The sequence below is a fragment of the Mollisia scopiformis genome (genome assembly GCF_001500285.1).
Source record: "Mollisia scopiformis unplaced genomic scaffold LY89scaffold_6, whole genome shotgun sequence".
Lineage (NCBI taxonomy): Eukaryota > Fungi > Ascomycota > Leotiomycetes > Helotiales > Mollisiaceae > Mollisia > Mollisia scopiformis.
This window is the reverse complement of record NW_017263586.1, coordinates 1,177,732-1,204,565: the sequence shown is the minus strand read 5'-3', so window position 1 is coordinate 1,204,565 and position 26,834 is coordinate 1,177,732. Positions and strand designations below refer to the sequence as shown.

Here is a 26,834-nt window from a genome sequence, read left to right as displayed (position 1 = left end):
TCGAGCCCGTTGTTCTCTTGTTGTGTCCTTTGAAGTCGAACCGAAGCAAGAACTTTTTAGTGAAGAGATTATATTGCCAGAATTTTGAAGTTCTCAAGTCAAGACAATTTGTGTGGCAAGTCTGGGCGTGATGCACCATAGTCCAAATCACAACTCTATAGTTCCCGCAAGTTTGCGGGAGCTTGACCAGAATCGGGGCAAGGGGACCACTAGAACCCAGCTTTGATAGCTGCCACGATAGCTGCATTTACGTCAGAGAGTCTGAAACCAGCACCTCTACCTAAGCAGACTGCACGACTCAATATTCCTATTCGTGTTTGTTAGTACGGCTGCAGCACTAAAGAAGTCATGAACGTACCATCCACCAGAACATTGACGTTGATCGTCACCAAACGTTTGTTTGTGAACGACCGCACGCTCTCAGCTGCTCGATTCGATGTGCTTTGACTGGGAAGTGTGTTGAAGATCGGATCAATGTTGCTAGTGTCTTTTGGGGATGCGTCCATAGACCATAGGGTTATCGGGAAAGGAAACCCATTGATGTTGGGTTTATTGTAATCATAGCGCTGGCCCAGACCGTTGTTTACCAGCGATCTGTCCAAAGGACTTTTCGGCGTTTTAGGAGATGGAATCGTTGGGAGTGTGTCGACACTGTCACTTCTAGGAGATATAGCTTCATCTAAGATGGATGCGTCGAGCTCAGCGGTGACATAATCCGCAGATGGAGGAATCTCGAGGCCACGGCCACGGAGATACCCTTCAACATCGTTCGCATCGAAGAATTCTCCATCAAAACCTGGCAGAGTGCACTTCATATCCTCTAGCATAAGTTCTTGTGCTTGGCCGACGGTCGGGTTGAATGGCCCCATAGAATAGCCAGTCCGGAATTTGGGCATCAAATCTGTTTCAATCTCGCTGTCGTGGTTGGGATAAAAAGTGCCTGATCCACCAATATGGACAAAAGGATTACGCCATTCATGAAGTGTCTCCTTGTCGGTAGCTCGCAAGAACTTCTTCAAGCGCGCAATAACATTTTCTTTAGTCTCGTACCTTAATGTGAGACCGAACACTTCCTTGAAACGTACTTCGGGCGGGTTCTCTGCAGTAATAAGCTTATAAGCTCTTTCGACTGAGGCTCTTTGTATCCGACGAGCAAACGAGAATTCTGCGTAAGAGTGCGTTGTAGGCAGTGGCAGCTGAGTTTGTGAGAAAAAGTTCTGGGAGTAGTCTTCCATAGGCGGAATATCGACTCGGTATTGTTGGAGATCCATCAGGTCGAAGGGAAAGCTTGCATTGTCTTCGGTTGGCCGAGTGATAACTTGAAGTTCTGTTGGACGTGGTCGATGCTCGTACGTCTGTAGTTGAGAATCCAGTGGTATCTCTTCAACTGGACTGTCCGAAGGCGACAACCTGCTAATGTAGCCTCCATACGGATGGACTGGTGCGTCGGAAGTTTTAGGACTCTGTTCCTGAGCTTTCTTGGATGATGCTCGTGTGGCTTTCGTTCTTCGCGCAGATTCAGACTCCACCTGTTTAGTTTCTTCGGGTTGCTCATCATGACTTCCTTCCTCCTGTGCTGTTGACTTGGCTAAAGCGAGGAACCTTTCAGTGGTCGATTGAAGTTGCTGACCGAACTCCGGCTCTCGTTGAAGCAGTCCTTGCCCCACGGCGTAGTCGTAGAGGCTAATGAAGATGTTGCTCATCTCTTCATTGGTGCCCCTTAAATCTTGGACTTGTTTTTCCAAAGAGGTGATGGTGGTTTCTTTTCGATGGCGATAAGCCCGCTGAGCCATACGAATCTGAGTCCTTCTCCTCTGTATACGGTTAGATGTTGAACCAGATTGTTTCACGTGACGATACAGTGATGTTAGAGATGAGGCATTTCAAAATCTTTCGAGAAAAAAAAGCAAAAATGATATTCAGAGGTGCCATTAAACCAAACGATAAGAAAGCTTCAGATAAAACAGCAGTGGGAAAACTCACGTCCGCAGCAGTCTCATCCTTGGTATCAACTCGAGGCCTTCCTCTAGCTTTCTTTCTCGCCTCTTCCTCTTCATCGTCGTGCTGAGTATCAATCTTGTGCTTCTTTCGCTTTTTTGTCCCTTTCTCATACTCGTCACTGTTGTTGGTCTTCATGTCCAAGTCCAATCTCAGCTCCGGATTATCCTCAACACCAAATGGAAGCACACGGTCATGTGAAGTCCTATTGCCCCTGCTTCTCGAATACGCATCGTCGAAACTCTCCGCATTCAGAATGCCCAAATTGTTGGCGAAACTCTGTGGAATATGGGAGTTGACTTCGGAAAAGCTGCCGTTCATGTATGGATGCTGTCTCATCCGCCCTGGATTGAAAGAGAGGGTCTCCATGCTGCGTAACGAGGGTACAAAGCTGTTCAATAAAGGGCTTTGGGATTGAGGAGTCCGAAGGATGTCGTTGCTCTGATTACTGATCGACGTTGACGAACCTTCGGCTCTTTGCAGACTAAGGTTGTTAGTTCCACGCGGGTAGCTAGAATGCTGATTGGATGTGTTCGTGTTTTGGGACATTGCCGCCTGGGTCAAGATGGAGAGAGCATAATCATCTTGTGGGAGAACAAATCCTGACTCCATTTTTCTTTGCTCGCCCGGTGAGCCCAGCTCCCTTATAGATCTTGGAACAAGCCCACGTTAGTCTCACCGCAGCATGGGCAATGACTTTCGCACGCAAATATTGGTAAGCCGTGGAGGTTCGCCTACCCGAGGATTTGACGGAGCGGCTCCAGTTTGTACATCAGTACCGACTTGGTTCTTTTGGTTCTGGAATTCCTCGGAGCGAGGTTATTTTGGCAATATTACTGATCAGAAATGTCGTTGCGGCAAGCAGAAAGGAGCATGCAAGTCAGAAGCTTGAGGGGACCAATGGAATCCTTGCTCAATTTGCGGACTTTCAGGGATTTGGCGGACATTGGCGGGTGAAGGTGATGAATAAGCCGCATGCGCACATCCGGGATCTGATTGTTATTCATCCTTCGACAAGTTGAATGACGCATGTTCACATTAAGATCTCTGCCATGAGTGGTTTTTCTCTTTGACTTATGCGCTATTATATAAGTCTGCGTTTTCTACAAGTAGAAAAGCAACGCCGATGTGTCCCCGTTGCATTATACAGAAATGGCCATATTGTATGGGGTACATGATCTAGTCCTAGTCGCGGTCTGGTGTCCAGGGATCATAACGCCGAAACCTCCTGGTACTTGGCCGATAATAGCCTACTGCTTCCAAAGCACAGCCTTGTGACAAGATGAGGTGCTTTGCATCCCGAGAGCCTTGCGTCATGACCCGTCAAAAGCGTCTACCTAGGTAGGCTCAAAGCCCTCGGGATATCTGTATGGGATTGGTATGAGGGCACAAGTGGAAAATAGTTCTAATGTCACGAAATGAAATATAAGCTCTCTCATCCTATTCCTCAACAGCCTCCTAATGCTATTGTACAAGCTCCAGTATCAGCACCGATGTAACGCCATCCATAATGCAACAGACCAATACCAAGACACCAGGTAAATGGACAAATAAATAAGGTAGTCACAAAGAATAAGACCAAAAGTCCACTCCAGACCAAGAGCCACATGAGCAAAACCCAGCCATGGAAAGCAAGATCAAACGCTCTGAACACCCCCAAGCCAAATCACAATCCTCCGCAATGCTTTTAAGGAAACCGTTGTGTAGCCAGTGTTCTAGTCTGGCAATATTTTTCCGAAATAGAGACCGGGTATCTTTGCGTCTATGGAAACCGAAGATAAAAAATCCCCCGCGTGTTTGATTCGTGAGAGCATGTAATCGGTATGTAATGGTACAGTGGAAGAATACTCTCCGTTTAGAGATTCTGTTGATGCTGAGATTGAGAATCAACCACATTGTCCGATAGATTGATCAGGAGTTGGGCAAGGCATCGCTTGGTGGCTGCATCGTCTCGAAGTACCGAGGAGAAGGTCGCATCCCGCAGTGGCTCAGGAAGACATTGGCGTAGAGCTTCGCGAGCCCGGGCATTGTCGCTGAGACTAAAGGCACCGTTAGTTTAGATGAAAACAATGAAAGGCAACTTTCTTACCGAAGGAAGCAGCGTACGACGTGCTTGAGTAATCTCGCAGTTTGTTGTTCCACAAGTTGGGTGACCATGTTACTGAGAACTGTCCCAACAGCATAGAATCGCTCATAGGTGGCGCATATATAATTCAACCCATGGTCATCGAGGAGAATCTTCTGAACGATGAAAATGGCAACTGTCTTGCTGAGCTCGGATCCTGTCTCCATTATACGAAGGCATAAGGGAATAATCTCCGTAGTCAATAGGAAATTGATAACATCGGATGAATCATTCTTGACCAAAGCACCAATAACCCCAAGGGATGTCAGTCGCAGATATTCGAAAGGTCTGGACTTGGATGTAGTATTGAGGAACGGATAGAGGAAGAGAGGGATGTGCGCTACTGTCATCAGCTTCATGCTTCTCTACAAGCACAGGGATATGCGTACCGTGCAGAAAGAGTGCCCGAGTCTCGTTATGAGATGCAACGCACTGCAGAAGTGCCAGCGCATTGCAGACACGGTTAGAAGCTGCTGCCGTGAGTTGAGACGGGTTGAGGAGAGTGTAGACAGAGATGATCTCTTGGAGAAGAGATGTCATGACACCTGTAACAGATGAGGTTATTGACCATTAAGCCTGATGTTATCGTTCAACATACCGAATGAGTGCCACAGGATCAAAGCCAGCTCAGGGACTTGTTCGCGTTTCTTGCTGAGCTCCAAAAGAGCCGACTCCCTTGTCTCTTCTCTAAGCAACTCCGAGATCCAGACAAGTGTCTTCCTATTGTCCTCGGATACGTTCTCCATAAGAGCATCCTGACCATGATTTGACACAATCGAGGGAGCGTTAGAATTGTGGTTGGCAGCAATGCGGTTATAATGCTGCTGCTGAGCGGCAGACGCAGCGGCGGCGGCAGCTTGCTGGGCATGTTGATGGTGACTTTGCTGATGCATCCATGCTGGCTCGCCGTGAGGATTGAATTGCTGCTGGTGAGAGAAAACGTGTGCCCCTTGGAGCATCTTGTTCGGTCGATAAAGCAACGAGTCGGCTCGCTGGCTGAGTTGAGGATAATGGATACCGATTCAGTCTGCAACTGATGATGCGCAGGAGTTCTTGGGCGCAGGTGAAAGCAATCGCGTTGCTCCCCACTTGCGATAAGAAGATGAAGTGTGTAATACTTGCTTCACTGAGGTGAATGAGGTCGTCGTTGGCAGAGGATTGGAGCCGCTTCGTGTGGTCGGTGTACGAAATGGCTGCGGGGACTAGTGCTTGGCTTGGCATCACGTGGAAGGTCCGAGCTTGCCCAGAGGAAGCTGCAGGCTTTTGCTTTTGCTTTTGGCTGATTGTCAATGCAACACTTGAGGCAGAAAAACAGCTATCATTAGTACCAATCTTAGTTGGAGATGGTGTCTTCACCAGATGTTCACTTATTTTCTCTTGATAAGCGACACCTTTTTGTGCAGTACTGCACAAGAGAGTTCAAGTCACTGAACAAATACTACCTAGGTATTTATTGTAAGCTTATGTCTGGTCGAAAGAGGGGCAGTCATGGCTACATCTCCATTCTATTCCTGAGTAGGTGTCATAGTTGAGTTCAAGAACTCTCCTTGCGTGCCCGTGCATATTATCTGCCTATTGTGGTCCAGAATGCCCATTGCTGTGAGCCTAGGGGCAACAATGCCAGATTTATGTACACATCATGCACATTCCCATGGTTACTTTCAAGTTCAATGCGCCAAGGTTTTTATCTCTACGTTTTCGATTTCGTTACCAGGGAATACTATGCCTAAGCCCATTTTAGTTTTGTGTGTTCATCAAGATGTCCTAAATTGGACAATGCTACTTAAGTACGTGGGTTCAGATTTTGTTGATCACGAACAATTGCACCCATATCATGCAACCCAGATCAGAAGACATCAGATGTAAGGCCATTGACCTGTCCTTCGGGGAATCTGCTAATTGGTACTCAATTCGTACTCAGTCGTCCTCTTCATACCTCTAGCTTCCCAATTAACAATCGCACAAACACATCAAACAGCAGAGCGTTCTTAGCCATACTATAGTCCCAGATGCCCAATTGCAGGTAGGATTCTCAATTTTGTTCTTCTTCATATCAGTCTTCACTTTCAAGAAAAACGAGATTTCGGCAGAAGTAATGGGCCACATGTCCTGAGCAGATGGGGATTTTCAGATGAGGATATTCCACGACTTGCAAGTGCACAAATACTTTACGAATACTCATATTCCCCAACACCACTTACAGGCAATATAGGCGTCAAACGTTTTCGCAGACATTCAATCCACGTACCCTCCAAACGAGTGACAGCGCCAAACAAACCCCTCGCTATCCTCTGGATCTCGGAGTCGAGATCGTGGAGGCAGATTCCAAAATCGAACCCATTATGGCAACTGCTTTCCACGGTCAAAAAGAATATGACTTAACACATTTTCGGGCAAAGCGAATCGTAATCTCCAAGTTGGACGAGGAGGACTGGGCAAGGAACTCGCAGCTTGCCTTCGAGGACTGGAGATCTTCGTTCTCAAAACTCTGCCGGTGGTCTTGAAGTTGATGGTGAGAGCATCTAGAACATTCTGTCTACGTTATGAAGCCTGCAGTCAACGGGATTTAGCTGCGAAGACAGCAGAGGCTTTATGTAGCAGTCTATCATCAGAACTGGCTGAACATCAACCGATTTTGGAGTATGGAATAGAGAAGGTATGGTTGTTTTCAACGTTGCATAACAGAGAACAATACTGACAGCGAGAGTTTGGCAGGGCGAAAATGGCCACTTTGTGCTGTTCATCCCGTATTTTGCCTCAGCGTGTTCCCAGCTCCTGGATTGATGATATTGGAGTCGTGGTCGATTATCTTTGACAGTGGACGCAGTGCTGAGGAGTCGAGGATACGGCCTAAAAATTATGCCCTCAACTTAGGCACAAGGTGAGATCTTTCAAAGTGATATTGGTCCACATTAATACCCTAAGAGTTCAGATCGAAGAAGCCTCGACAGCATAACACAAAATATAATGACGGATGTCTCCCAAGGGGTCTAGGCATTTGTGTGATAGTATCTCCGAGGATCTCAGATTCGGAGGAGGGTCGCTATCAGCTGAACGGCTCATACAAGCAAAACATTTATATTCTATTCTCGTCCTCAATAATTCAGCTTCATGCTTACTGTTGCAGATCCTTCCTCCGGGATACAACCTGAAGTCTAGGAAAGACTACGTCGAGGAAGAAGATTAGGGTTTCAATGCTAGGCTCCCCGAAATACGAGGAGAGAATTGGAATTATGGGATTCTATCGCCGTGTCTAGGGGTTTGAAGGGTTGCTTTTGCCGAACAGCGTCTAAAGACCCAGCAATTGACCAACCAATGCCCTCTATGGCGACTTCGAGGTGTTTAGTGATCAAGCCCCGGCCCGGATCCGGCGAGAAGCGAGGGCTACGGCCGGTGCAGGGATCGCATTTGTCAGCAACTCAGCATCTCCTCCAGCCTCTCAGGTGCTGCAAATCCCTTGAAAATGGTACATCCGTATATCCTAAGTCATGTCAATTCTGCAGGTTGCTCGAATTGCCTGATGCGGTATATGGGCTGCTTAGTGAGTCTCCCCCTTTTGCCTCGCTAGTGGCACTCAGCTAAATTTGGTCATGCCGACACAGTCCCGCGTGGCTTTGCGCCACTGCCGTATGGACTTTTTGATGCTTTTTAAACTTCGTAAAAGGTACAGATGAAAGTCTGACCATTTGTCTGCATCTCAATTACTCATCTTTTGTCGTCACGTGAATATATATTCTTTACAAAATTCGGTGCATCAAAGAAGTAGAAAGTCTACTATCAGTAATCTTTTGGGAACATTCCCAATTTTCCTTTACTAATGAGCTCAACGCGTTCTAAAAGCTTTGGTTTACACTCTGGTGATGAGGGTGGGACAGTGGTCTCCAGTCTGAAGTGAGTAAGTGTCAAGAGTTAATGGCTCCATAAAGGCTTGCACATCTACATTCGAAGACTCAAGTTGACTTGGCGGGCTCTAACAACCCAATTTATAATATAAACATGTCTAATGTCGTCCAGTAGTGACCTCAAAGCAAGTCCTTCTTCAAGCAAGACAGCATCTCCATCGTCAACCAGTTCTCCACCTCCGCCACTACAATTCATCACTCTCACAGAACGACCAGCATCACAAAAGAATGACTACTCCCACACAGTCCGTTCCCATGCTATGCAAGCATTCTTACGAGAGAAGAAGAATGCAAATGGAGATAAAGCAAAACAAAGACTCGGACCAGCAAAGGAGCATGACCCCCAAACACCAAAAGAGCTCTCTGGAAAGTTCAAGCTAGCCTCCTGGTCGCGAAAACCAAGGAGTAAGAAGGTCAAGACTCGATGGACCAGAGAAGAAACTGCCGAACCTGCTGCAGTGAAAGAAGAGGACGTCCAAATTGAGGTAAGAGATGTACGAATGTATTCTCTAATCACATGAACTTAGTGCCATCACAGAGCCAGCCTTCCACACCAGTTGATACATACGGAAACGAACTCCTGATCTCACTCACCAATGCACGCACTCGGGAGCTCCTTTATCATTGTATCCTCCCTCCCTCACTCTGCCCGCTATGTCTGGCACCTTGCACGGACAACACGGCCTTCATCTCAAACACTTTCGCCATCAACCACGACAATGCATGGAAGCCATACAGTATCACAGATTCGGCCCTCTTCCATGCAACACTGTGTCTTGTGGCTCAGCATGAGGACTTACTCCGGGGGACGGATGAATCGTCGGAAAATCTGTTTCACAAGGGGGAGGCAATGAGATTAATGAATAGGAGATTGTTGGACAACTGGCACAGCCTTAGTGATGCGGATATCACAGCTGTTGCGATTTTTGTGATACTAGAGGTATGATTTGTTTGGATCACATGCCATAGTTCTGGAAGCTAACATCAGTGCAGAGCATAAACGGAACATTCGAAGCAGCAAGCGCGCACCAGGTCGGACTATTGAAGATGACGAAGCTTCGAGGAGGGATCGGCAACTTTGAACTACATAGAGTTGTGCTGCGAGTTCTTGCTTGGTATGCCTATGTACATAATCCACGCACTCAAAACCAGCAGCTAACAGTACTGAGGTCCGACATCGTATTCTCAACTCGTTTTGGATTTGCCCCCAGATTCTCCTCCATCTCCGAAGACTTCGCATCTTCTTTCCACCCACCGTCCCCGACCAATAATCGCTACTCGACCGTCTTTAACGATCCTACCACAACCTCAATCTTCCAAACACTCCGCTACATCTCCTCCACAATCGACGTCCCCAACCTCTCGTCCCAAGACAAGAAAAGCATAAGCGACGCACTCTACCACACCGAATACAAAATCCTCACCTCGCCACAACTCTCGCACTTCCAAGACTTTGACTCTCCAGCACCCACAGAAATAAAAACAACACCCCAAAAACTCACAGCAGCCTTCCACATCGCCTCACACCTCTATCTGCACCTCATGATGCGCGAACTTCCTAATCCTGCGCTCTTACATCGCCGGTTTCTTTCTCAGCTCTCTAGACTTGTGAATGATATCTCAACCCAAATCTCGGTCTCATCGCCAATTTCACTGTCTAATCTCGATCCAGCTCTTCATCCGGAGACTCCTAGCTTCAGTAAAGAAGAGCTAGATGTCATGCTTTGGGTGGTGTTCGTGGGCGTGGCAGCCAGTAGTGATAGAGAGAGTAAGATCACGTTCTTAGCGTTGATGCCTAGTATGTTTTGGAGCGAGAGGGAGGATGTGGGGCAAAGGTTGAGGGGGCTGGTTTGGAGGGAGAGTAGGTGTGAGAGAGTCCTGGAGACGATATGGAGCGAGAAGGATGACGAGGATTGGTATTAGAGGCAGCATACTCGGCGTTCGGTTGCATCGGGTGTGTACTGAGATGTAGCAGGCTATTATGAAATATATGCATACGTAAATATATCTATAGAAATACTTTGTAAAAACTTGACATGTTACGCAGTGTGCTTCGCAAGGCACGCATACGTGAGGAGAGCAAAAGGTCATCATTAGCGAGGCCTCTCGGCAATTGAAAAAAAATTCTGGACAATTAAAGGGGGGAAGAGGTCAAAACCAAGTCACTTCGTCGTCTAGCACTCTTGATAATGATCTAACAACCGATGTACACTTCAATTTCCCTTGGAACATCCTGTTCACGTGAACCTCGAAAATCTTTGTTGCACATCGCAAGCCCAGGAGCAGCAGCAACAGCAGCAACAGCACCAGCAGTGCTCATCAAGGAAAATCTTTTACCACAACATATACCGAGTATCGATTCCCAGCTTTAGTCTACGGCATTTGATATTTTGTTGGGCAGTTTATGGAGAAAGAGGGGCACAGTATTTTCAATATGTTCACTTTCTGATGTTTCGAGTTGCACAGCAAGTAAAAGTCCTTGCTCTCGTGGTTCTTCGAATATGAATTCACCTTCCGCCCCAAAAGTTTTGTAGCACGTCGCACAGGACGAGGAGTAGGAGCATGAACAAGACCAGGGCAAAGGTTAATGATGAAGCCACATTCGTGCATTGTAATCCTTACATTGCTATTCTTTTTTAGTTACTATGACATTGCCTTACCCGAGCGATTGAAAGTTTTTGGGTGGTTTGGAGACCCTCCAGCTCAAGTGGCTTGATGATTAGAATTGTGGTCTTCGAAGTACTGATGGTTTTGTCGTTGACATCTACAGGGAGATTACATTAGAAACATTAAAGATTGTTCAGAACTATAAGGATCAAGGAGGCGTCAGATTGTATCTGAATCACGTGGCCACGGCTTCTCTCCCGATGACGGGAGTGCTTTCCGACGGTACTTGCTTCCGCGCTGCAGGTTTGACATGCATGATCTGATGCTCTAGTCTTTGGATCTTAGAAGTGAGATGTTTAATGTAGCAAGATCACAATACTAGATGAAGTGAGTGTCAGGGAAGAGCATGACAGGGGCTGAAGAGCTTTTGTATTATGATAATTACATTGCCTACGAGGAAGGAAGAATTCCTACAAAATTCCCAAAGTGAGGTAGACGAGCAAGTGTAGATATTAAAACTTGGCAACAATTGTAACATATCTTTCATTCCAACTTTTGCACTCTATACATGCTTGCGTCCGTCTATATACAATCTATACCACAATGCACCACCCATAAATGCCCCTCCAAAAACTCACAATGCAACACCAAACTCCATCCATGCTCCGCCATCCCCATCCCATCCCTTCACGATTCCATCCTAACAACCATCTTCCTCCCAACCATATCACCCCTCTTCAACCTCTCCAACCCCTCAACCACAACCACAACCCCCAACCCACCCTCCAAAACCTCCAACCCGGGCAACAAAATCTCCCCGCTCTCAACCAGCCTATTAAGCTCCACGGCAAACCTCCTACTCTCCCCATCCAGCACAAACTGCTTCATCTCCACCGTTTCCACTACCACATTCGCAGGAATCTCCGCTTTCGAACTAATCATCGCTAAAGGCGCAAACAGACATTTCCTCCCTTCATCTCTCGAGAACGCTTTCAAGCAGTAATTAGCCGTAGAAGGACCTACAAGGTCAATTGCACGCGTGATGTCCTCTCCCGCAACCCCCCTAATCTCATCGACGATCTCATCATTCGATTTCCCGTCCCTAACCACGACTCTAGCACCCAGACTCTCAGCCAACGACCGAGTCTTAGCCGACGTAACAGCGATAACGTCCAACCCACATCTCGCCGCGATCTGAATAGCAAACTGCCCCGTGACCGTCGAACCGCCCCATACCAACAGGTATTCCCTCCCCGTCCGCTCAGCAGGAGGAACCATCGGGACTTGCAACCACCGCCAAAGCGTCATCGCAGCCGTCAAAGCCGCGACGCCCAGACAAGCCGCTTCGTCGAACGATAGATTCGACGGGAGCGGGAGCACGGTATGAGCGGGCACCGTAACGAACTGTTGGAAACAGCCCGCGCGACGGTCGCGGTAATATGTACCTGTGCGCCATCTTTATCAGTACCCCCTTCTCTCTCTCTTGTGCGCAAAATGGAAAGGAAAGAAGAAAACTCACTAGTCCAAACCCGATCCCCAACCCTGATCCCCTCGACCTCCTCGCCCACAACCTCCACCACGCCCGCCATCTCCCTACCCGTAACCCACGGAAACTCCGGTAAACAGAAATTGAAATCCACGCTCTTGAAATCGATCGGGTTAAGCCCCGTCGCCATATTCCGGATCACGACTTCCCTGCCATGTTCTAGGTTCGGGAACTCGTGGTCGACGAGAGCGTACGTGCCTTTTGCCGCTACGACCAACGCCTTATTCGTTCTTCTCGGTTCGGTGTCAGTTGAGAGGGGAGTGTCTTTCTCGTCTTTAGCAGACGAGAACTCGAGTTCGGAATCGAAGGACGAGTCGGAGAGCTGATGGTGTGCGGATTTGCCCTCGATGCGGATGACGGGCACATCTCCATCCTCAACGACGCCAACACCTTTATCCTTCCCGCACAGAAAACAGCCTAGGAACCTTGCGATGGGCATCTTTCCTTCCTTCCAATAATACTACACCACAGAGATAAAGATCAGGCCATCAAGAAAGAAACTGGGAGATATATAAATACAAACAAAACACACAACGAAAAGAGAATGCAAAGCAAATGACGATAGATCTAGCTTGAACCAACCCACATACAGCCAGCCCACACATCGAGATAGGCATTCCGACAGTCCCCACCCCCTCTATCGGAAGTGGAAGTCGATGTCAGGAAGGAGGTTCCGCTGGAGAAATGGCGGGAGGAGCTTGCCGACGCACGCACGACCAGGCCTATGGATCTGACTTCAGATCTATCTGGCTTACTGGGAATGGGGACCTTGGTATTGGGAGAGACAGGTTGGCCCGCGATAGATAGGGCAAGTGTTCTCCTTATCGAGGTCGGAGTCCGAAGCACTGTGGCAAAAGTGGGAGGAGGCTTGTCACGTGGGATGGTTATTGCTTGCTTCCTCGACCAGCGAGAGTGAGACCTTGTCTCATGCCAAAGTTTGTTTGGAAAGGTCAAAAATCGCATAGCAGCAAGGGGAACGGTTTTCATAGAACCAAAGACGAAAATTCCACGCCCATTAATTATCTTTTCTTAATAGCCCGTAAACTCCCAGCCCTCAGCTACTACTCATACCCAAATGCATTTCTTTCGACGCACCAGTAAAGAATCCTACATATGACGCTCCGCGCTCAACAAAGGGAACTCGAGATGAGAGATGTACGTCCTAATCTGATGATACGATCTTATGCGATGCTCGCTGTGGTTTGCTTCAAGAACAAAGGAAACTCGTCTCGTCTCGTCCATGTCCATGCGTGTATATATCCCGTCGTCGTCATCATCGAGAAACTAGAGTCTAAGCTCTCTCAATATTTGATCCGCCATGTTCTTGTATTGCCAAGTGCCTCCGGCCAGTCTCTTGAATTGGATGCCATGGAGTGACAGAAGCGGAACTTTGACAATGAAAATTTCGAATTCGAGGATCATGCTTCCGCCAAGATCGCTTTGCACGTGTGTGCTTGTCTCACCAACAGCTCGTGCGGAAGAGCCACGATGATGGCCATTGACACTCTCATCCGATGCGTCTGAATTCGTATAGCTTGTGTCTCCTCGTGGTCTTGCGGGAGTTCTTGGGGTGTGTGGCGATCTTTCAGCCTCTCGGAAGTCTTCCCGCTCTCTATCCGTATTATTTCCACTCATGAAACCTCCAAAGCTGATGCGCCTACGATGACCAGGTGTCTGGTTACCGTGGCTGCTGGGAGGAAGATCGACAACCTTCTTCAGATCGATGGATGGTGTGTGTCGGCAGCTAAAGCCGCCTTTTATTTCCGTGTATTCAACGCCCAATTGCTTTAGGACTCTCATTATGTCGTTCCGGATGACACTCACTGGTTTGGTGGATGTCGTCGAAACGCTGAATAAGCCCTTGAGGAAGACAGGCTTCGCAATATCAGCATTATCAACTCGTTCATTAGACAGCCCGCTTGCATCTCCCAATTCTCCATCAGTCTCTTCTGGTACGTTGGCTTCACGCGCTTCCTCCCTCTTCGCACGTCTTGCTTGAATGCTTTCTCTTCGAGCGTGACCAAGTGACTTTGCTCTCATCGCAGCAGATCTGGGATTCAGGTGAGTTTTCTGTTGCTCGCCCACCTTCTCTCCATCGCGAGAAGACTTTTCATTAACAGTAGAATGATCTGAGCCGCTAGTAGGTGGTGGTTCTTTGTAGGTCACACGAGGAGGAAGAGCTTCCGAAGCACCTCGACGATTCTCCTTTCTACGGAATTCTGCAGAGTTGACACTCGTAGAACGGCCCAAGCCCTTGTTGCTACGGGCATTGTTGTCTGCGGACCTTGGTGGTGATAGTAGATCGCTATGTTGAGGTTGACTACTTCCTGAACGGAGTAGAGATGAAGGTGGGCCATCGTTATCACGCTCACGCGTTCTTCGTACGCTGAAGCTCTTCCTGAGGGTATTGTGCTCCTGGGGGGTTTGCACAGTGACAGGAGGTGGGTGTGATCTCTCTGATGGATCCTTGCGCCGCCTAGTGCTGAATCGTCTCAAAATACCGGCAGCGGTGCTCTCTTTGCGGATATGCTGTTGCTCGGTGGGAGGTGGTTCAATGATCGCTGGGGAAGTAGGACCGCCTGATCCAACTTTGACGTTTTTCATACCCTCAGTTACTTCATCCTCGCCGTGTGTACGAGCTCGCGGTCTAGATCTGCCTCCAGTAGCCTTCTCACCTGGCATCTCATAAGCTGCAGAGTTGGTATGGGCGGCCTTAGGCGCTGGTATATCTGGAACCTGTGGAATCTGTAAAGGTGCTTCTCCTGGTGACCGAGGCATGCTTGTAGCTCCTGGGTTTGCTGCTAAGCGATCACGATCTTGCTTTTCTCGAACAAGATAGTAGACTGAGATGAGTGGATGAAAGGCGTTCGTCGGATCACTTCCTAATGCTAATCCTTCAGCACTTGGAGCTGTGAGTGTGTCGCGACTGTTAGATGAGTTTCTCCTTTTGTAGAAATCAAAACCAAAACCTCTCTTCTTCTCGGGATCCCTAGGTGGTCCTTGATTCTCGCGTTCGTGCATCGCCAGTCTTACAGCTCTCTGATACTCTTGCGACTCGAGAACCTCAGTCAATTGTGCTTGTATCACTTCGGGAGGTCCAAAATCGAAGCCTGTCATGGCTTGGACAACGGTTGGGTCGAGAGGAAGTTGGAGTGGTTCTCGGACAGGTAGATAGTTCTCAGGAGGTCCGCCAAATCCTTTGACCATCCAAGGATGGTTCATGATCTCCTGCAGACTCGCACGCTGTTTGGGATCGGTCACAAGCATTCGGGAAATGAGGCCCTTGCATTCTATGACATGTAAGCAAATGTCAGTACTCAGTTCAAGCACCACTTGCCGGGTGAAAGCCAGTTGGGATAATCCACGATTCCTTTCTTGATCTTCGCATGCAAGGCTGGCATACTTTGATCATCGAAAGGTACTTTCCCGCATACTAACACGTAGAGCACAATCCCAAAACTCCAGACATCAACCTCTGGTCCCGTATACGCCTTGGCTTGGAGTAATTCAGGAGCAGCGAAGTATAAACTACCGCAGAAGGTCTTGAGATGATTTCTGGGTGCAAATAGATTGCTCAAGCCGAAATCGATAATCTTGATATCCCCTGTTTTGCTGATCAGGATATTCTCAATCTTAAGGTCTCGATGCACAATGCTGTTTCGATGGCAGTAATCCAACGCGCTGGCAATCTGTCTGCTGAACTTCCTAGCCTGCTTCTCTTTCAACCGTCCATGTGAAATGATATAATCGAGCATCTGACCACCATTCACATACTCAAAGAGCATATACCAATGGTAGGTGGTGCGCACCACGTCTCGCATCCCGCAGATGTATGGGTGATCCAGAAGAGTCACAATGGCTGCTTCTCTTGCGGTTCGCACTTCCTTAGAATGGTCGGCGCGCTCTCGATCGGCACGGCTCTGATTATGATTATCGTCGGTCGACCCTCGTGGGACAATTTTGACGGCAACCTGATAATAAGAGTTATTCCTGATCGCTGCATCGCGTCTCATGGGCGAGAAATTTACCTGTTCTCCGCCCTCAATTCTGCGAGCCAATTTCACCTTGCCCATGCTCCCCGCACCAATTGTCTTTCCCAGCACCCAATTTCCTGTCGAAGCAGGTATGGTCGTCCGCGACTTGCTCGTCTTGCCCGAGTGCCTCGTCTCCTGTGCAGTGATCACGGGGGCAGGGCCTCCCCCATTTGCAACGGCGGTCGTCATGTCTGTGGAATGGCGAGAGGAGTGTCGATGGTGTGCGGAGGCGCTTCGTGCTGACTCTGAGCGAGATGGTGGAGGACGATCTCTACTGGAACTTCTTCTCGATGCTTGCGCGTTCTCATAGTTGGTTTGCTGCAAGGCTTCTTCAGCAGCAGCAGCCCCGTCGTAGCGAGACGAGCTTCGGTGATGTGTGTGGTGTGATGCGTGCCGCGAGGGCGATGGCGGCGGTGGAGCGTTCTTCACTCTCACGGATTGCGAGCGCGATGAGGTCGAGGAAGATTGATGTCGTCGAGGTGTTACGCTGCTGCTGGTGCGCTCGACAGTTGTTGCCATCTCGTTTGTCGGGCCAGTCCTGATTTGGTTGCCGCCCCCTGGATAAGGTACCTCTCTAGGTTCACGAGACGGTGCTGGTGCTGGCGACGTCACTTCTGAAACGGTCGAGCAGAGCAGAAGAGCAGGAAGAAGCTTTGGAGATGTTATTAATCCGGGTGCGGGCGTCGGTGTGTGAGACAAAAATTATGAGGGGTGAGATTGGGAAAGAAGGAAGAATTCTTGTTGTGGCTGGTGGTGCTTGCTTGGTCGCAACGTAGGTTGGTTACTGCTGTTGTCAGGCCTCGCTCGCGCAGTCACTCAGGCTCAGCTGGCACTTTCGCGGGGAACAACAGGCGCCGGAATAGAGGGAGATGATGACACAGGAAGAAGATCACGGTTGATGATAGTGGCAACGTCAGCGAGGCACAATCAGTTGAGCGATGGAATGGATGGATGGATGAATGAGTGAATGAATGAATGAGAGTCAGTCGTCGGTATGAGACACAAAAGCAATCCTGTAGGCAAACAACAAGGCTGATGAATGAGATCCGGTTCCAGGTTCCAGATGCGCTGCTCGTTGCTGGTCACGGTTCGGTCAGTTCTTTAGACCCCGAAGCAGCCACGATCAGAAGGAACTAAAGCGTTAGACCTTGGGAGCTGCTCTCAGATAGGACAGGAGTGAATCCGTGCCTGACCAGCTTTAAAAGTCTAAAGAGATTATTATTGTTGCATTTTGATAGAGTTGCGCTGCGAAAACTCGAGTGTCTTCATGGGTAAGTGGGTTCACAATACTGCCAATGTCCTGCGATGCGAACATGCTTGGATTGGCTTTGGAGCTGCAGCTGGATAGGCACGAGTCGGTGGGTCCCTGGGCTTTTGGCGGGCTCCTTGCCGTCATTCCCAGAGCAAACAAGCAAACATGATAATGAAATGTGCCGTGCCGAATTTCAGCTGCAACGGCCCTTGACATCTTTTGTAGCATTGTATTTTATTTTAGGGCTTTCGAATCCTCGCAAAGGTGCTGGCATTCGTTAAGATCCTTTGAAGTTTGCTCCTTCACTTCTCCAAGCCTCGCCCCGGCGTATGCGGACAGCTGTCAAAACGTCAAGCTCTGCAACCGAGCCTCGTAATAATCCCGCATCATGGGGATAATCCTGCTTCGGGCCTGAAGACTTGACCCCAACAACCAATTATCTGAGGTCGCAAACAGAAACCGTGTGGGGGCCAAGGGACATTGAATTCAGTGTCGCATGAATTTTTGCACCAACATAACCCCTGCAATTCCGACCAAATTTCCAGCTTTGCGCTATTGTCCATAAAACTAATCCGAAAACGCTATTGCTAGAAGCGCGGCTAATCCAAGAGCCTCCAGATTTGCTTTCGCGCTTGTAAACCAATAGATTCGCACAGCTCACTGCTCTCCTTCAAACCACAAGGCTGAACTCGTCGTATCGTAGCCTTCTCTACATAGATGTGCATCTCGATATTTCTTAAGAGCATTCCGAATTGAGCAGCACAGCGCTTATGTCGTACGATGTCCGGGAAACGCTCTCGTGCGACTTACGAAGCCGACCTACAGGCTCAGCAATCTCCATTCGTTACTTTCGGAACTCCTCTCCCTCCCCTGGATCCAGATGTACGAGATGATGGGTCTTATGTGCCAGTATGGAAGCAGGAAGTTAGAGACGAGAGGGGATTGAAGCGTCTCCATGGCGCATTCACCGGAGGATTCAGTGCAGGGTATGCAATACATCTTCAAGCTACCATTCAAACATGGGCTAATCGTCATTTTGCAGATATTACAATACCGTTGGCTCTAAAGAGGGATGGACACCATCGACCTTCGTCTCTTCACGCACGAATCGAAAGAAAGATGGTCCAAAAACGGCCCAGCAACGACCGGAAGATTTTATGGATGAAGAGGACATCGCAGATGCCGAAGAAGGGCGGAGAGTGGAAACCACGCAAGGATTTGCTGGCTTGGGCTCTACTGAAGACGATGCTGTCCGACGAGGAGCATTCATTGATTTATTTCGGGTTGATGGCGAAACAGTTGGAGTCAAGTTGCTGAGGAAGATGGGTTGGAAAGAGGGGCAAGGCATTGGACCCAAAGTTCGACGAAAAGCTCGTCTCGATGGAGTTGAAGATAATGCTGCTGAGATGCACCTCTTTGCTCCAGAAGATACAAGTATGATAAGCTTTGTAAAGAAGAACGATCACAAAGGATTGGGATTCGATGGGGAGACAAAATTGTCTTCGTTACAAGGGACAGGCTCTGACGATGTCAAGTCAGAGGATGAAGAAGAAGATGGCAGATTATCGTTAGCCCCGAAACCTACAAAGAAGAAGAAGGTCAAAGTGGGCGGGATAGGGATTGGTATTCTGAACGATACTGGCTCAGACGATGAGGACCCTTACGAAATCGGTCCTCGAATATCCTACAATCGCGTCATAGGAGGAGACAAGAAGAAGAAGAAGCCTATCAGTGGGGCTGTGAACCCACTGTTGAAGTCAAAACCTATCTTCATCTCAAAGAAGACCGCAATGGCAAAGGCAGCTGCGGGATTCCGGAAATGTCACGATGGCCGGTTACCATTAGATGGGTTCATCTTGAGCAGCATTGATGAATTCTCTTCTGTCCTGCAATCTGCGACTAATTACGCCCCTCCCAAGATACCAGAAGGATGGAAGTCTTCGAAACAACCTAGAGCTGGTACTCAACAGGCGGCATTTCTATCGACATCAGATGCAGCTAAAGCGTCAAAACTTGATCCAAAGTCTCGAGCTTCTATCCTCGGTGAAGCAGCTCTTCCAGGGAAATCTGTCTTCGATTTCCTGTCTCCAGCTGCACGAAATAAAATAGCAGCAGCTTCAGGAAAAGACAATCTGCCCGCAGCTCTTGGCGAGGTTCCCGAAGGCTACAGCATGACCGAAGAAGAGCGCCAAAAAGAGTTCCTTTCACAGATCCCCAAAGTGGACAAATACACCGCCGACGCAGCACTCAGCCGTGGAGCCAGCGGCTTCATGCCATACGGCGAAGACGAAGCGAAACGAAACCGCTACCGAGCATACCTCGAGAACCAAGCAGGCATAAGTCCCACCTTACCCGAAAAGCCCCCCAGAGTATCAAGGATAGACTGGTTAAAAGAACTAAAAGAATTCGCAAACTGTGCTCAAATCTTCAAACCCATGTCCGGAATGATGGCCACACGCTTCACCTCATCTTCCACCGCACCGAAACTTGCCTCCGATGCCCCAGACTCCTCATCACTCCTCAGTAAACCGGCACCCAAACCAGAAGATCCTGCTGAACAAGCTGCGAAATTGGGAATGTACGGTCCCATGACGAGGAGTACGAAGGATTGGTACCCCACTCGCCTCCTATGCAAAAGATTCAACGTCAAACCACCCGCGCACGTGCAACCCGGCGCTACGGAACACGACGAGGAGGCTAGTATTGGACCGAAAAATTCCGCGCCTGATCTGGTGTCTAAAAGTGCATTGGACGATATGATGAAAGAGTCGTTCGATCAGCAGAATCGTGGTAGAGCAACACCTGTAGAGGTGGAGGTCGAGAAACCGAAGGAGGTAGCTGTTGTCGTTGTTGATAAGGAGAGGAATGAGGCGTTGGAGGGGAAGAGGGCTGGGGAGGCGGTGTTTAAGGCAATTTTTGGGGATGATAGTGATGATGATTAATGGAGTTTTGCCTATGTGCATACAAAATATATCTTATTCACGTTTTGGGCTGGTTGGCTTTTACCTACTGCTATGAGGCTTGGCGGTTAGCATTGTCCAGCGCTATGTACTGGCCAAGTGGCTTGCTCTGCCACTCACTTGTTGGCTTTGTTGATGCATTTCATACAGAGTATATTATGATGTTAGTTGTCAGACCAGAAGTTGTGATGCTGGTGCTAGTCTTCCGAGCTAGAGGTTAATTCCTACTCGTGCTGTCGTGCTTAGTGCTGTGCCATGACTTCACTATTGGTGAATATAATCAAGCCAGTATATGCGTGAATAGTCCAAGTCAGCCTAATCACGAGCTTTCTTTCACTCGTGGATGTGGTAACTCTGAATATCTGTGAGAAACACATTTCGAGTCCAAGGGCAAGCAGTTGCAGAGGAAGGATAAGCTCGCCATCCGATGCCAGTCTCCATACTGGATTTGATTATGCCTGGAATTAAATGTCTTAAGCTAATCTCATACAGTAGCCGGGGATAGTCCTCCGCAAGCTTTGCTTTAAAAACGAGGTAGGGGTAGTGGCCCCATCACGAGATTTTCACCAAGCCGGAAGTTGAACTAGATTAACCTCAAGCATCTTTCGAGAAAATAGAATTCGTGGATGCAGATCGTTTAGAGGGAGGCATTAGAATTCAAGTGCCAAGCAAAAAATATTATGAACAAAAAACTGCAGAAGCCGACGGTTCTGGAGGTCTTCCTGGCTATTTGCAAAGCTCATTGCTTGCTTGCGGACTTGCACGGGGTGAATAGCCGCATAGTCTGATTTCCAAAGTCTGCTTATCCATATCTGCTTCCCGCTTGCTAAGTGAAGTGTCTACCCTAGGTTATCGACTCATGGGAGCGTGATTTAATGCTTATGGTATGCAATGAAACGTTTTCTTAGCTTAGAGCTAGAAGGTTTGCCCAGTTTGTGTCAGAGCATTGGAACGACATAGATTTGCTGAAGACTCGCGAGTGCTCTGTTGTGTGCGGGTCCTTATATTTCTTCCAGATGCTGCATTTTGGACTTGTCAGTCAGTTGTATAATGTTGTTCTTTCTGCTATGGTTTTCGAATGGGTATGTTTCAGGAGATGATTCAAGGCCGTGAGCGGTCGAACATATCTAACAGTCAGTACGATCCCAGGCTTCAAACATTATTCACATAGAAGCGATGATTCTGAGTTTTGAAAATCACTCAGTCTAGAGCTTTAGAGCATAAAAGAAACTCGCACACACTTGCTTCCTGCATCCATTCTCTTGGTCAACAAAAACAGCAACACCGCCACTTCAAGATGTGCCGGATAACCATAAGGACGTTCACGGAATGCCAACACTCAATCAACATATACGAACATTGTGCATCCGATCCTCTACGCAATCATCCTGGAGCAATAAAAGGCGTCTGCAAGACCGTTGCCTACAAATCTGTTCCTAACATCTTCGAGCACCTCAGAGTAACTTTCCCCCCGGGTTACAAGAAAATAATGAATCTTATCGCAAAGCTGGAGACTTGTCCGAACTGGCCGTCAAAGATCAAGAACTATGAGACTATCGAGGTTGATGGGACTTGCTTGGCTGAGGGCGGTGTGTGCTCTGGGACGCGGTACAGACTCATTGGGTATGATAAGAATGGAGTAGTGGTAGATCGGCCAGGACCGTGAAAACTACGTTGGAGAATCATCAAGGCTATGGGGGTTTATATGTGGAGGGGCAATTGGTAGTTTAAGGGTGCTTGTTGTTGTGCTGCTCGATCTATGTGAATCGGTTTGCGGGGTGTGAGACGAGGTTTGAGTTTTCGAGAGCGCGGGGTGGCGGAGCTTGTTTGGGTGAGAGGTGTAGGGGGTTGGAGCGGGGGAGGATTTTGAGGTTTGATGGGAGGGGGAGTGTGGTGGGTGAGGAGGACGAGGGTGGTGATCTTATGGAGGAGTTTGTGGTACTTGAGAATGCGGGGTGGTTTGAGAGGTGGTGGTAGCGAGGATGATTGAGGTAGCTGGACTTGTTTTGATTCAGGTAGAGGATGATTGTGGAGGGTGGTGATTTGTTTATGCTCTCGAGTTTGTGGTTGAAGATTTTGCTGCTGATAATTCGGTGTCTAGCTGTTTAGTCTTCAATTGGCCATGGAGGCCCCTAACCATGCAGCATCTTGCTTTGACCAGATCTGGAAGTTGAGGTAATTGTGGAATGACTAAGATCCAACTTGATAGTGAACGGAGACGCTGGCCAGACAATGAAGGCGAGTGCTCTCCCATACGGAATCAGAAAAGGTACCATAGTGCAAACCATTGACCCAAAAACAAACAGTCTTTCAACTTGTTGCCTGAGGTCAACCAGGCAAATAGCAAACTATAGCTACTTAGCACACCCAAAAGCACTGATACAATGATCGACATTTCGCTGTGTGTTGTCAGTCCAAGAATGAATCAGAGAGAGGACAGACATTAGCTGAAATCAAAAGCCTCGATCAAGCGACAGAGATCCAGGCTTTCCATGTCAGCGAGCAACAATTCATGTGCCCTCTTCAGAGCCCATTTCTCTTGTGGCTGCGCAAGGAGACGCAATATGACAGCGAGCCAAGAATAAAGATCATGGTATCACAATGGTGACTCGTCATCGACTCACGTCTGGGCATTTGCCATGTGAAGAAGGCGCATTCCCATCGCCAAATATTTGGGCTGCAAAGACAATCGCGCGAAACACAGCCTCATCTCAAGTGCTGATACAGCACCGGTAAATGGCTGGTTTAGAAGTCTTGGTCATTTGAAATTCTATCAAATCTCACAGCAGCATACATGAACTTGGCAAACGAAGATGTGCTTTTGATATCAATGCTAAGAATTCATCGAAAGCTGGCCGATGGTCCAAGAAAACCAAGACGGCCAGATCTCTGATACGCGTAATTTCTAGGCAAATGATAGATGGCAACGAAGAAGGTTCAGCCCAGAGCCAAGACACATCTTAAAATATGGGCCAGTGGGACTCTATCCCGCCATCACGTTGTGTTATGGGGAATAAAGTTCGTAGTCCGTCTAGTTTTCGGACTTAAGATGGGTTTATAGGAGTTCTTGGTAGTGTTGATTTGTGATGAGGCTTCGGCAGTCATCTTAACGGTGTGTGATTGCCAAGCCAGGCCGTTCTCAATGTTCTTGACGGTGAACTTAGATCCAATCTAGCAGACCATCCCAAAGACTATTCATCCAAAAATGGAAGTCTGTTTCTGTCCACCCGAACCCGAAAAACTCTTGCTGCTCCAACGACGTGTATGTATTCTGACCCAGCCGAGCTGAAAAGGAAAGAAAAAAAAAGGACCGATCATAAAACGAAACTTTTCTATTATGAGGTTGGTTTTACGATTACAACCACTAAGTTCGAACCGGCCTTCCCAAACAAAGGAACGTTGCTCTGGACGGAGATTTAACAGAACCAAAGCTGGAAAAAAAAGAAAAACAATCGAAGGGGAGCTTGAGTAAACACATGTCCTCAAAATCTCCGAAGCCTACTGCAGACTAGTCGAATTAGACACAAAACAATAACACCAACTCTCTCTCACGATATTCTTTTCCCCGAGTGACTCACTTGCAGTCAATCTTCCTACAGTAGCAAGAACCAAGAAGACGCACCCAATCGAGTTTATCTTCAGTCTAGGCAATACCGACATACAGTACATACATGCATGCATCCAACTAATTCACTCGCTCACTGCATGAATAATCACACAACCTTACGTGCGGACAGACGATCTCTCCGCCCTGAGCCCACCAAACACAGCAGTATTACCTGAATCCGGCAACCACCACACAAACAACAACAGATCAGATAATCCTCCCTCCACATGTAGGGCGCAAGTTATGACTTCACAACGCATTCATCTCATTCTGCTTGCTGTATGCTGTATGTTCGGTCGATCCCCCTCATCTCATCCCATTACCTTGGAAGCGGACCGCGGGCAAGCCAACTAGCCCGTAAACAAACCTATGAACGAAATTCAGAAACTCAAAAAACCAAACAAAAAGTCTCCGCGCAGCCATCGCCTCTTTAGGAATAGAGACCACATAGAGGCGGCTGTACGAACGGCGATCGCTGCTCTGTCGATCGTTGCTCTGTCGATCGTTGAAATTCAAATAGGTAGCTTTGCGACCACACAGAGAATCTCTCGAAGCGCTGCTGAATAATGAATCATGAGAAAAGGAGAAAAAAAAGGCTCCGAATTCGAGGATAAGGTTTCGATCGCGGAAGGGATTGTCTTCTCTTCCTTTTCCAGAATGTCTTTAGTTAGATGGAAGGATTGTCGTATTTTCGTATTACTTGGGGGAGTACGTCATGTTGCATTGGGACCTCGTGTTGTGATATTCATCCCCAGACCACAGTAGGAGTTAATGCTGTTTCGCATCTCGCACTGGATGCCGCGGGGTGAGTCTACACCGTGAGTGAGCACATTTCCATCCCATGATATCTTCAACTCACCATCGGCCCCGACTGCTCGCGACGCCGCGTTTCGCGCTCTCCTTCTAGCGCGAGGTCTTGCTTGCTGTGCATGCCAACCCATAACCTACCTAACTCCGGTACTTCGCACAGTCAGTAAATGAGCAGCCCAGTCCAGTTTCATGCCTACCTACCCACCAGGAAGAATAGTTCCTCGCCAAGATAAAAAAACAACATCGGAAAAGAGAAGAGCCCGTTGTCCACGTCGCCGGAGCCGAGCTAGTTTCCGTTTCCGTTCCCGTCGGGGATGGCATACGGAACGACCAATCAGTTAGAAGCGTAACCGTACGAGAGAGAGAGACGTGGAGGAATCAAATTTGGATTCTCGTTGCCAGTATCTATCTATCTATCTATCTAACCGCGTACGAAAGGAAAGGAAGGAAAGAAGGGAATCGTTCTGGAATAATCAAATCCATACTGGATGTAGATCGCATATGCATTACATGGGCATCTATCCATGATAATGCAGCCAGCACTGGGTTGTTGGTACGGTAGAATGCCCACACATGTCACACATATTGCCCAGGAAAGGGGTTGGTTGCGTATTTGCATCTGTACAGATACGAAGATGCGGTCAAGTATATCCATCCCATTCCATCCTTTCCTTCTACTTTGCTTCACCGGTCGTGCTGTGCTGTGCTGTGCTTTGACAATGCTGGCCAGCCATGCAATCCATACTCGGTAATCTTGGGCCACAGACAGGTGAGTGAGTGATGAAAGGAAAGGAAGGATTTCCCATATTGCTTCCATCCTTTCGGGTGGTTAGACCACCACCACCATTTCTCGAAAGCGAGAGCGAAGTCCCCATTCTGCTCTCTCGTCCGTGGTTATTTTCACTGCTTGCCAAATTCCCTACAAGTCGCATAGCAATGGTCTGATATGAAATATTGGATCGTCGCCTCGCCGCCGCTCACAGCAGCACCTAGAATCTCCCAAGAAAAGAAAAAGAACATCACATCGCACCAGCCCTATCCATCCTATTCGGCCAAACGCGGGGCAGCACCGCTCATTGGTCGCGATGCCGGCACTTCATAAAAACGCCGAACGAGGAACCCAATCAGATGCTCGTGGCTGTTTCCCACGTAACCCCAACACCGATGCGTTGCTGGAAGAAGAAGGCGGGAGGGGGAGGCGAGGAGAGGAGCTGAGCCGCACGCGCACATAACCACGAAACAACTAAGTACGACTTGATGGTTGCTGCATGTGGCATATCTTTCGTAATCTAACCAGGACGTACATTTTGATTGAAATCTAAGTTTCGCGAATGCGGAAACGTAAACGAATAGAATGCCTCTTCAAGCATGCTCCGCGAAGTCCACTGGTATGAAATCCACCCACAATTTTATGGAGAGGTCTATGACCCTAAACGCGGAGGAGGGCCAAGCTTCGACCGAGCAGCGCTTAATGATGGAATCAACAGGGCTCGTATCTCGCGATCGGGTTGGCGGGTGTATGTCTGTATTGCGCTTGGCCGCCGCAGTAAAATGCTTCCAAATCCCCAATCTCAAAACTCAAGTGTTGTTTGAATTAAAACAACACAAATAGAAATAGCAGCTCCAAAGGAAAAATATGGGTAAAACATCGGCCGAGGGAAGGAAGGGATTATGCAGCAAAGCAAAGCAAAGCAAGAAAGTGGACAGACACAAACACGGCAGTGCCCTACCGTGCTGTGCCGTAGACAGGATCGCGAGGTGATTGATCTGGATTATTCTGCAGAAGAACTTTGCCTGCCTGCCTACTAGCATTGCGCACCCGTGCCCCTGAGCGGCGTCGTCCTCGTCGTCGGCTAGTTTCAACTTCCCGAAGTTAACGCTTTTCGCACCGAAAGGCTGCTGCTCGATTGATGACTGGAGTGTGGATGGATGGTGTTGGTTGGGGGCGAACTCGTGGTCACACAACACATCAGCGTAGACAAGGCAAGCACAT

The 26,834-nt window shown here is 48.3% G+C and overlaps 9 protein-coding genes across 9 annotated transcripts; 5 read left to right on the top strand and 4 right to left on the bottom strand.

Annotated features, from left to right (window-relative positions):
* Positions 1-82: 82 nt before the first annotated feature.
* LY89DRAFT_451212 (uncharacterized protein) lies at positions 83-1,963 on the bottom strand. Its single transcript, XM_018207611.1, has 2 exons — positions 359-1,963; positions 83-307 (listed from the first exon to the last, which is right to left on the bottom strand). The coding sequence occupies exons 1-2, from the start codon at positions 1,791-1,793 to the stop codon at positions 210-212; spliced, it is 1,533 nt and encodes a 510-aa protein (XP_018075015.1). The 5' UTR covers positions 1,794-1,963; the 3' UTR covers positions 83-209.
* A 1,442-nt stretch (positions 1,964-3,405) lies between these two features.
* On the bottom strand, positions 3,406-5,285 carry LY89DRAFT_610972 (Rcd1-domain-containing protein). The gene is made up of 4 exons (XM_018210566.1): positions 4,722-5,285; positions 4,513-4,668; positions 4,088-4,463; positions 3,406-4,037 (listed from the first exon to the last, which is right to left on the bottom strand). The coding sequence occupies exons 1-4, from the start codon at positions 5,080-5,082 to the stop codon at positions 3,854-3,856; spliced, it is 1,077 nt and encodes a 358-aa protein (XP_018075014.1). The 5' UTR covers positions 5,083-5,285; the 3' UTR covers positions 3,406-3,853.
* A 127-nt stretch (positions 5,286-5,412) lies between these two features.
* On the top strand, positions 5,413-6,474 carry LY89DRAFT_451145 (uncharacterized protein). The gene is made up of 4 exons (XM_018207610.1): positions 5,413-5,638; positions 5,865-5,985; positions 6,045-6,146; positions 6,336-6,474. Exons 1-3 carry the CDS (start codon positions 5,467-5,469, stop codon positions 6,124-6,126), a joined length of 375 nt encoding a protein of 124 aa, XP_018075013.1. The 5' UTR covers positions 5,413-5,466; the 3' UTR covers positions 6,127-6,146; positions 6,336-6,474.
* Positions 6,475-7,940: 1,466 nt separating this feature from the next.
* Positions 7,941-9,867, top strand: LY89DRAFT_716012 (uncharacterized protein; the record flags this gene model as incomplete). Its single annotated transcript, XM_018218242.1, has 5 exons — positions 7,941-8,014; positions 8,138-8,510; positions 8,564-8,965; positions 9,019-9,140; positions 9,195-9,867. Coding segments are annotated over 5 exons (1,644 nt in total), but the record flags the coding sequence as incomplete, so codon positions are not given.
* Positions 9,868-11,168: 1,301 nt separating this feature from the next.
* LY89DRAFT_716011 (GroES-like protein) lies at positions 11,169-12,971 on the bottom strand. The gene is made up of 2 exons (XM_018218241.1): positions 12,152-12,971; positions 11,169-12,077 (listed from the first exon to the last, which is right to left on the bottom strand). Exons 1-2 carry the CDS (start codon positions 12,615-12,617, stop codon positions 11,320-11,322), a joined length of 1,224 nt encoding a protein of 407 aa, XP_018075011.1. The 5' UTR covers positions 12,618-12,971; the 3' UTR covers positions 11,169-11,319.
* A 491-nt stretch (positions 12,972-13,462) lies between these two features.
* Positions 13,463-16,401, bottom strand: LY89DRAFT_578430 (Pkinase-domain-containing protein; the record flags this gene model as incomplete). The annotated part of the gene is given in 3 exon segments (XM_018208944.1): positions 13,463-15,494; positions 15,512-16,149; positions 16,207-16,401. The coding sequence occupies 3 exon segments, from the start codon at positions 16,399-16,401 to the stop codon at positions 13,463-13,465; spliced, it is 2,865 nt and encodes a 954-aa protein (XP_018075010.1).
* Positions 16,402-17,746: 1,345 nt separating this feature from the next.
* On the top strand, positions 17,747-20,542 carry LY89DRAFT_779387 (DUF1604-domain-containing protein). The gene is made up of 2 exons (XM_018222285.1): positions 17,747-18,450; positions 18,507-20,542. The coding sequence occupies exons 1-2, from the start codon at positions 18,245-18,247 to the stop codon at positions 20,404-20,406; spliced, it is 2,106 nt and encodes a 701-aa protein (XP_018075009.1). The 5' UTR covers positions 17,747-18,244; the 3' UTR covers positions 20,407-20,542.
* A 1,179-nt stretch (positions 20,543-21,721) lies between these two features.
* LY89DRAFT_730676 (uncharacterized protein) lies at positions 21,722-22,090 on the top strand (the record flags this gene model as incomplete). The annotated part of the gene is made up of 1 exon (XM_018219501.1): positions 21,722-22,090. The coding sequence occupies one exon, from the start codon at positions 21,722-21,724 to the stop codon at positions 22,088-22,090; it is 369 nt and encodes a 122-aa protein (XP_018075008.1).
* A 1,977-nt stretch (positions 22,091-24,067) lies between these two features.
* LY89DRAFT_682361 (uncharacterized protein) lies at positions 24,068-25,027 on the top strand (the record flags this gene model as incomplete). Its single annotated transcript, XM_018214497.1, has 2 exons — positions 24,068-24,842; positions 24,891-25,027. A coding segment is annotated over exon 1 (194 nt), but the record flags the coding sequence as incomplete, so codon positions are not given.
* Positions 25,028-26,834: the final 1,807 nt, after the last annotated feature.

What these genes read in the sequence shown, in the direction of transcription:
- LY89DRAFT_779387 (XM_018222285.1), top strand. Translation starts at nt 18,245, where the DNA reads ATGTCCGGGAAACGCTCTCGTGCGACTTACGAAGCCGACCTACAGGCT. An exon ending in ACCGGAGGATTCAGTGCAGG is followed by an intron (nt 18,451 to 18,506) that starts GTATGCAATACA and finishes GTCATTTTGCAG; the next exon opens with ATATTACAATACCGTTGGCT.
- LY89DRAFT_610972 (XM_018210566.1), bottom strand. Translation starts at nt 5,082, where the DNA reads ATGCTCCAAGGGGCACACGTTTTCTCTCACCAGCAGCAATTCAATCCT. An exon ending in TCGGGCACTCTTTCTGCACG is followed by an intron (nt 4,464 to 4,512) that starts GTACGCATATCC and finishes TGATGACAGTAG; the next exon opens with CGCACATCCCTCTCTTCCTC. An exon ending in GTCGTACGCTGCTTCCTTCG is followed by an intron (nt 4,038 to 4,087) that starts GTAAGAAAGTTG and finishes CGGTGCCTTTAG; the next exon opens with TCTCAGCGACAATGCCCGGG.
- LY89DRAFT_716011 (XM_018218241.1), bottom strand. Translation starts at nt 12,617, where the DNA reads ATGCCCATCGCAAGGTTCCTAGGCTGTTTTCTGTGCGGGAAGGATAAA. An exon ending in TGGGGATCGGGTTTGGACTA is followed by an intron (nt 12,078 to 12,151) that starts GTGAGTTTTCTT and finishes GATGGCGCACAG; the next exon opens with GTACATATTACCGCGACCGT.
- LY89DRAFT_451212 (XM_018207611.1), bottom strand. Translation starts at nt 1,793, where the DNA reads ATGGCTCAGCGGGCTTATCGCCATCGAAAAGAAACCACCATCACCTCT. An exon ending in CGTCAATGTTCTGGTGGATG is followed by an intron (nt 308 to 358) that starts GTACGTTCATGA and finishes AAACACGAATAG; the next exon opens with GAATATTGAGTCGTGCAGTC.
- LY89DRAFT_451145 (XM_018207610.1), top strand. Translation starts at nt 5,467, where the DNA reads ATGGTGTCTTCACCAGATGTTCACTTATTTTCTCTTGATAAGCGACAC. An exon ending in CATCTCCATTCTATTCCTGA is followed by an intron (nt 5,639 to 5,864) that starts GTAGGTGTCATA and finishes AGCCCATTTTAG; the next exon opens with TTTTGTGTGTTCATCAAGAT. An exon ending in CAGATCAGAAGACATCAGAT is followed by an intron (nt 5,986 to 6,044) that starts GTAAGGCCATTG and finishes ATTCGTACTCAG; the next exon opens with TCGTCCTCTTCATACCTCTA.